This window comes from Aplysia californica, unplaced genomic scaffold (assembly GCF_000002075.1).
Source record: "Aplysia californica isolate F4 #8 unplaced genomic scaffold, AplCal3.0 scaffold00065, whole genome shotgun sequence".
Taxonomy (NCBI): domain Eukaryota; kingdom Metazoa; phylum Mollusca; class Gastropoda; order Aplysiida; family Aplysiidae; genus Aplysia; species Aplysia californica.
Genome location: NW_004797335.1, coordinates 447399 through 456565, shown reverse-complemented (window position 1 = coordinate 456565; position 9167 = coordinate 447399). Strand labels below are relative to the sequence as shown.

General features: G+C 40.1%; 1 protein-coding gene across 1 annotated transcript; it reads right to left on the bottom strand.

The window, feature by feature from the left end:
* Window positions 1–1848: 1848 nt before the first annotated feature.
* LOC101852459 (sulfotransferase family cytosolic 1B member 1) lies at window positions 1849–8181 on the bottom strand. Its single transcript, XM_005093494.3, has 6 exons — window positions 7986–8181; window positions 6831–7024; window positions 5202–5328; window positions 3972–4075; window positions 2579–2759; window positions 1849–2391 (listed from the first exon to the last, which is right to left on the bottom strand). The coding sequence occupies exons 1-6, from the start codon at window positions 8161–8163 to the stop codon at window positions 2279–2281; spliced, it is 897 nt and encodes a 298-aa protein (XP_005093551.1). The 5' UTR covers window positions 8164–8181; the 3' UTR covers window positions 1849–2278.
* Window positions 8182–9167: the final 986 nt, after the last annotated feature.

Genomic DNA, 9167 nt, shown 5'->3' with positions numbered 1-9167 from the left:
GTCGTCTGCTTTTGTCTACTCTTTCTGCCGCCACCCCTTCACCTCCATTGCCCCTTCCTCTGGGCTCCTGATCTTTCTGCATTCTTTCTCCTGCTACCCCTTGACTCCTCCTTATTGCTGTCTTTCAGCCACACCTCTGATCTTCGGGTAGGAAAGATCTACCCCTAGCCTTCTCGGACAAGGGCAAAAATCTCGGAGGTCCCGTGGGCAATTTGCGCACATTTAAGGAAGACCCCTTAGTGGTCTAAAATCGATAAGAGTAGACTTCCACCGCCAACCGGGCAAAATTCAAAACTTCCTACCAACTCAAAATAGTAGCTGCGTCCCGCGCGCACATATAATATTTATGCAGTTGCGAGCGCGGTAATACATTTACCCCCACAAAAAAGGTCAGTGATCGGGCGGGATGCTCTGTGTAGTCATGAATTCACACAACACACGCAATGGTACTACTACTATATGCGCTGTGGGGTGACCAGTTGGCCCCATTTTAGTATTTTATATAAATCTGTCCTCGTGGTTTTATACACCTCGCATAATTTAGCAAAATTTGATCATTTTTGCATAATTTCTTATTATTTTCCTTTATCATTCTTTGTTAAAATTAACAGAATCGCATAATTTCACATTTTTTGGCCCCAGTTTGCTTAATTTCAGAATTTTTCTTGCATAAAACGACAGGGACAGATAAATTCATGAAGATGCATTTTAAAATCTAGCCTCAATTGTTGTGGCAACATAAGAATAGATCTACGTTAAGATAAATTGATACAAACTGCTGTGCAAAGTTTAGGTTACATTGATTCACCCGTTAAAGTGTCTTACTGTCGCATGTTGTGCTGTGGTAGTTAAGTGCCTTACTGTCGCATGCATAAGACTCGAGTTTGATTCCGCTAAGTGGAGAGTTTTCCTCGAGTATCTTGGTCATTCTTCTGTATCCATCTCTGTCCGGGTTGGTCCTGACAGGGTCGAAGCCCGATTCCAATCATTATGATTTAAATTGTGTTGATTGGGACGTACAAGCCCCGACACAAAAAAGAAATGACCTACATTTAGGGCTGTACATGCAAGGAAACATAACACACTTAACAAATGACATGATAAAACATGTAACGTTGTCATCTCCCTTGATAGTGTGTGTGTGTGTGTGTGTGTGTGTGTGTGTGTGTGTGTGTGTGTGTGTGGGTGGGTGTGTGTGTGTGTACTCTGAAAAACTTGACACAGTTAACTGGGCAAAGCACATGGTATAGATTTCACTGCTTGCACTTGCAGTGTGGACAACCAGTTTCGTCCTTGACATTGGGAGACATTCTTGAACAATTTCAAGAGTTTTTGTTTATGGCAAGAGTTCACAATTCGCTACCCTAGAATTGCAAAGTTGTATCTGCTCGGTACCTTGTTTTGAGACAGAGGACGCTAAAGTTTTGAGTTTCACATGTCAAGCTGTTTCGAATGTAAATCTTTGAATATCTTAACAGCGACTTCGAATCATCATCGTCATCCAGTGCTTGATCTGCGACAGACATGGGCGATCATTGTTTCCCATTCATTCCTTTGCTCGGATGCTCTCAAAAAAACTTCGCTTACCCATTTGTTTAGGTTCCCTAAGTATGTTATTATAGGCCTACCCCTGCCTCGCTTGCCCTCAATTTTGCCAGTGAGAGCTAATCTTACGGTATTTACAGAGCAGATAGAACATTTTGCTTTCTGACCTTATGGTCTTAGTAGCTCAAAATAACAAAAAATATCAGATAGAATATTGTAATTTTAAGGTAGCTACTTGAACCCATTTGGCGTCAAGCTGACTGAACGAGGTTTTTAAGAAAGGACAAAATCAAAATACACTTAGAATATTGTACCAAAGTATAATTTCAAGGTGCAACAAGTTATGATTATGATACATTATTGTAGGCAATCAGTTGATGTATTAAAGATGTTTCAATAATCTAGAGTATTCTAGAGAATTCTCGATCATGTCTGCTCTGCCGTAAGCTGACAAACTCCCTTTTTTTCATTTTTGGCGTCAGTTCTTTTATTTTTATAAGGTGCAAAATCGAAAGCCTGATCAGTTACCCTAATTGTGTGGAAAAAAGATCAAAGAGAAATTGACTAGAGTATAGATTTTTGAATTTATTAGGGTTCACAATTTCAGAAGGACGCTGAAAAAAGCCTCTTTATCTCGAAACTGCTGTAAATAAAAATAAAGACGTTTGGTCAATTACGACAGTGCTACTGGGAGAACTATGGAGATTTTAGTGGGATTTTCGACTCGACTTTCTCACAGCTCAAACACAATGTCCAGTTTAGATTCGGACATCTGTTTCTTGAAATTGTCATCGAATTTCTTGTTTTGTTCCTCGGACATCCAGTTCTTCCAGTCTCCAACTATGCCTGGGGAAAATGTGAAATACCTCATTATACACCAAAAGAAAATATAAATATCTATCTCATTAATTTAAAAAACGGAAATGGTTTTAGCTGACATTATAATGAATTAAATTATTTGATCTCTCTTAAACTACTGGGCAAAGTATTCAAGATCTTACGGCCTTGATATTGAAATGTCCTTTCAACAAACCTCTTCTGAAAAATCCCGGTGACCCTTCTTTCCACACTCCAGGAAAAGAGTCTACTTTGACATTCTTGGAGGCTTCTTTCAGGTTGTGGAAGTTACACATGTAGGCGACGCAACGACAGAATTCAGGTGAACGACGCGTGTTCAGGAATGCGTTCAGGTTGCCTATTTGCTCCACCGGGTTCTGCGAGGAAGGGAGTTTTTAGTTTTAGTAAGAATTTTGTGGCACATGCAGCACGATTAGGACACTTAAGTGCCGAAGATGAAATGTGTTATAAGAGAGTAACAAACACACACAAAAGTGAAAGGGGGGGGGGGATAAGAACGATGGATGTTTGATAGGAAAGAAGGAGTAAACCACATCAGAGCACCCGCCAACCACCCACAGAGCATTTGCAACACAAACAGGTTACATAAGTGCCAAAAAGTAGATGTTTCACTACTGGGTACGGGCTATAAAGGAAGAGGTAAGCCACGCGGAAGATGGACTGAAGAAGCCAAGGGAACCCTGACTTGAGAAACTATTAAAAAAACATCTCAATTGAAAGAGCTGCAGAGTTGGCCTACCATAGAAAGTTGTATATTATTATCTCTTCTCGACGCTCAACAGCATCAGAGGATGAAAAAGTAAAGGTAGAAGTAACTAGAGAGTACTATACAAAAAATATAAATAAAGGATAGATGTTTGATTGGAAACAAAGAGCAAGCCACACCTGAATCCACGACAACCACACACGAGGGAAAGTTGAAACGGTGCACGTTTATTCGACAGTTAGATCTGCAGGATCACATCACTATCGTTTGTGATACAACGACTATCGATTAGATGACTGGTGAAAAGGGTGAAATGGTATAGGTTTAACACCACGATCAACACTATTCGATTATTTAAGAGGCGGGACCTCCAAGTTTAACGTCTGTCTCCGAAAGGACCGGGCCAAATGGGACATTCGTGTAAAGTACCTTTCCCAAGGACACAATGTCGGACCGAGCTGAGGCTCGAACTCTCGAACCCGGAATCTCACGATTACCTGTCTGATTGCCCAACTACTAGGCTGCCGACGCCAAACAAATAAAGAAAGAAACAATTAAACAGAGAACCCCCCCCCACCCCCCTAAAAATAAAAATAATAAAAATACAGAAGACAGACGGCAGGAGTGTTCGGTTTTCGAGACAAACAAACAAAAGCACACAAGTTTAGCTTTAGTAAGAGTTTTACGGCACTTGCAACATACTTAAGTCATATAAGTGCAGAAGAATATATGTGTTACTAGAGAGTAACATACACAACAAAAAAAAAGCAGACAAAAAGCAGACAAACATTACAAACACAGATACAAACAAACAGACAAACAAACCGCGAAGAGACAGAGGAACAAGTAGAGATGACGTCACCTTCTGCATGGCCTCGTAGGTCGAGATGAACACGGGGTGGTGCGGGTGGTTGGACAACTCCTTCTCCCAGTCCTTCATACAGCTGAACCAGTTGCCGTACCAGGCTGGGGACGGAGGGTTTGTTTTATGTTTTAGTAGAGGTTTTACGGCGCTCGCAACTGCATAAGGTCATCTGAGCGCCAGAAGATTAGAGGTGTTACAAGAGAGTAACAAACAAAAAAGAAGGAGGGGAGATAAGGACGATAGATGTTTGATAGGAAAGAAGAAGCAAACCACACCAGAGCACCTGCCAACCACCCTTACGGGGGGGGGGGTTGTTTGTTTGTTTGTTTATTTATTTGTTTATTTGTTTGTTTGTTTGTTATTCGTTTTGGAGGTTGAGGCGTGGAGAGGGAGGAGAAGGAATGGGCAGACAATAAGAGATGGGGGATGGATAAGTGGAACAATGGAGTTTTTAAAATTTGTTTTGGTATTTCAGGGTGTAGATGGAGGGGTAGAGGAATGGGGATCAGGTTATTTTGTTTTAGTGAAAGATTTACGGCATTTGCAACACAAAAAGTTCATAAGGCGAAAAAAAGATAAGATAAGGTGAGATGATACTTTAGCATCTCTGTTGGAATTGTTTATCGGCTGTAAAGGATTGGTAAAACATGTAGGTATAGATTCAACATAGAATACAAATTATAGATTGCGCTAATTAAAATTCAATATTAAGAGAATCGTAATGCTGATAATAAATTTTAATAATACACATATCAGATAAGACGCATCTTTCAACCACATGCAGACACTTATCACATACCTTTAGAGTTATATTGATGCATGTATTTACGAATCATATATTATGTAATTTGAAAAATCAACAGCAATGCGCATTAGTTCTTATTCCGACAGTAGCCTTATACCAGATGGTAAGAAACTGATTTTGTATCTCTTTATTGGAGGTGTTACAAGAGAGTAACAAACACAAAGAGAAGGAGAAATAAGGATAATAGATATTTGATAGAAAAGAAAGAGTAGATAACACCAGAGACCAGCCAACCTCTTTCTCTCCCTTTTTATACACCAACCCACCCACTCACCCACACAAACACACACACACACACACACACACACACACACACACACACACAGACATACACACAGACACACAGACATACACACACACACAGACATACACACATACATATACACACACACAAAGAGACAGATTTGAGAAAAAATACCTACTTCCAGTTTCCAAGAATGTGTTGAAGAATCCCTCCCAAGTGCCGTTGTAGCCTCCCTTGGTCCAGTCTCTCATGTGGTTGAACATAGACACACACACGTCCTTTGGGTTCCGCAACAACAGCACCAGCTGCGGAAAGACCACAAACAACATTTAAAGTTTATTCTTTTCTGTCTACTTGTTTAATCTTCACTTGAACAAAATTGCACCCCCCAAAAAAACCCCCCAAAAACCCAACAAAAAAACCAAAACAAAACCAAAAACCAAACCAAAACAAAACAAATCAAAACAAAACCCCCACCAAAAACAAACGAACCCAACCCAACAAAAACAACACAAATATACGGTAAATAATACATAGATCTAAACACATAGATACATGAATTCATAAAAAATAAATATAGCCGTTTCACATCCCCATCTACACCATTCACATAATTTGATTTGATTGAGTAGGTGTTTTACGGCACTATCGACCCAATCAGATGATTTAGGAGGCAGTGTATATCGTTTAAAAAAACCCAACAAATCTATAAAATTAGTAATATGGGTTTTTTACACCAGCATCGACACAATTTCGATTATTTAGGAGGCGGACTTCGACCCTGTCTGAAATAGATACAATGCACCACCAGAAAAAACGGGGATATGGCTTCTCGATAACTGTACAGGACTCCCCAAGCGGGAGTCGAACTCGGGTCTATTTCGTAGGGTGGCAAATCGTCTACCAGTTACATAACAGACGCTTGTACAAAGATACAAGAGAAGGAAGACATGTGATGCAAAGACGATAGATCAAACTGAATGTCATACATGTTAGTCTGACTACAAATGGTCATGAGTAATATATCAGTTAAAGACAGACAGACAGTTTTAGTTTGAGTCTTACGGCACTTGCAACAAAATTAGGTCATGTAAGTGCCAAAGATGTTTGATAGGAAATAAGGAATAAAGCATAGTAGAGCACCCGCTAACTACTTATTCATATGTGTCCGAATATAAATGGTCATTAGTGATATAACATGGGATAGGCATAACATAGACAGACAGACAGACAGACAGACAGACAGACAGACAGACAGACAGACAGACAGACAGACAGACAGACAGACAGACAGACAGACAGACAGACAGACAGACAGACAGACAGACAGACAGACAGACAGACAGACAGATAGATAGATAGATAGATAGATAGATAGATAGATAGATAGATAGATAGATAGATAGATAGATAGATAGATAGATGGACTAGAAATACCCACCTTCATATAAATGTGTGGCTTATACTTAGTGATCATTGCATTGGTCATTGTATTGTTTTAGTGCCCCGTGTAAATCTGTGAGGTTTCTTACCAGGTGAGACCTTCAAATGTAAAGTCCATCGCTGGAAAGACCAAGTAAATAGGTGGATCACAAACTCAGACCAAAAACTCCAAAAACTAAAACCAAAACCTCAGATACAAACTTCAAACCAAAACTCAGACAAAAAATTGAACAAAATCCCAACTTAGATCTAACAATCTCAACCAAATCCCAAACCTAGATCTAACAATGTCAACCAAATCCCAGCCTAGATCTAACAATCTCAACCAAATCTCAAACCAAAACAAACGAAAACTCAGACCAACCTTGGTTTTCTTCTCCAAAGCCTCTGTGGGCAGGAAGCGGTAGTTGACGTGAGTGTTGAGCACACGCGGGGAGGGGATATTGTCCACCTCCTGTTCCGTCAGTCTGTCCAGCATAAGGTCCGGCTTGCTGTGAGTGACATAGTGTGTGGTACCCCTCTTGAGCATGGTCAGGATCTCGAAATGCCAGTGGGAGCCTGGGGGAGGGTCACGTGATGATGATATTGACGCATGTGTTGTTTTGTGACTTTTAGTTTTACAAGCTATGACAAGCTATGTCTGAAATGGTAAAATGGTATAGCCTTAACGCCCCTATCAACACTGTTAAGATTATTTAAGTGTAACTTCCATCTCCGAAAGGACCAAACCAAGTGGGAAATTTGTTTAAAGTGCCTTTCCCAAGGACACAACGTCGGACCGAGCTAAGGTTCAAACCCCCGAACCCCCAATCTCACAATTACGAGTTCGGTAGCCTAACCACTAGACTACCGAAGCCAAGCTATGCGTGTGTTCAACACAGACTTGCATTACTTTATCGTAGACCAGATACTGTCATGGGTATCACGTAGAGTTTTAAGGCACTTGCAACACAACAAAGTTAAATAAATGCCGAAAATTTGAGACATCACAAGAGAGTAGCAACCACAAAAAAGAAGGAGAGATCGTGAAGATAGAAGTTTGGCTGGAAAGAAGGAGCGAACGACACCACAGCACCCGCCAGCCACCCGCTGTGTTAAGTAGTTTGTGTGTTGTTTATACGTTGCATATTCTATGTGTTGCTTAGTGTATGTGATGCAATAGGTTTATAATACCGACCAGGAGAGATGTTTGTTTGTTTGAGTAAAGAGAAGCATATCGACACCAATAACCGTCATTTCAGTGCAAGGGAAAAGTAAGATAGGCAGACAGTAACAAATACTGGGAAAGCAAAGAAAAATGACCTTCCAGAAACGCTCTCCAAACACCTGCAGCCAAGAAGGATGATTTGTTAGAAAGGTAAATAGACAGTTAGCCAGAACCCTGCCCCCCCTACCCCCATTTTGTTATCCTAAAAATGACCAACAAAACGAGTAAAAATGACGACAAAAAATCAACAAACAAAAACCCCCTAAAAAAACATAGTAACTAGGAAACAAACACAAAAAGCAACATCCTTACCACTCTTGCCATATCCCGTCATGATGACGTCATCATCCCTGATCTTGACACGTTTGATGATGTCAAGCTGCTCGGTGTAGGAGTTCTGGAGAGGGAAAGGCGGGAACCAGACCTCGCCCGCATCACCCACGTGGAAACTTCCGCCATCTTTATCCACAATATGCCGCGGCTCGCTCATTTTCTCAACCTACCTGGGCATTTAAGGCACATAAAATTGTACATTTTCAGTTTTGAAGGACTTTCTAGTCACCAATCTTTGGTGGTAATTTTCTTGCTAATTTTACCTCATTAATCAGGCTACCTTCACCTCCAATTGAATCTCTACTTCTACTCGGGATAAACTGTCATATCGACATATCTGATATTATTATTTTTGCCATTCTTTTAACTTTCTCTTCTATTTCTAAGTATTGATTCACTGTATAACGCATCCTTGCCTCTCTGATCTTAATTTGTTTATATTCGCTGTACTCTCCTTCAAGCAAAACAGCGTTTTGATTCAAATACAAATGTTTAGTACATTTTAGATGTTTTCAATATACGTCTAGCTAAATTTCGAATAGTTCATAATGTCTAATTTTTTCAAAAGCCTTTAAACAATCTATGAAACATTAAATATTGATTTTTCTGCTCTTTTCCCCATTTCCATTACCGTTGCTCTGGTGAATATAGCTTTTCAGGTGTACTTGTTAGGAACAAAGCCAAACGGTTTTTTTAAAGACATCCCTGGTCTTGAACATTTTCTCATTCTGCCGATTAGCACTAAGCAGCAAGATTTTTAAAAAGCAACTGAAAACTCCCTCCCCCCCAAAAAACCCTCATAAGGCTTATTGCTCTATGCATCTCACACTCAGCGGTATTTGGTGTTTAAGGTAGCAATAATAATAGCCTGGCCATCACTGTTGTTGACCAATACACCCACAGAGGAGAATATTTCTCCAACGAAAGAAAATAATTTGAAGAATTAAAGGTTTCGATGACTTGTGGCATTTGCTGTCGTCGATGAGACCAATTCTTGCAGAGAAAAGTTTGCCACATTTTGAATATTTAAAGGGCGGGACACAACCCTCAGTCCCAACTTCTCGCAAAGAGAGACAAGAAATTTGGAAATAAATCACCATCTTCATCCCTAACATTTAATAAAAGTATGCCAAAAACTCACATGGGGTGGGGTGGGGGATT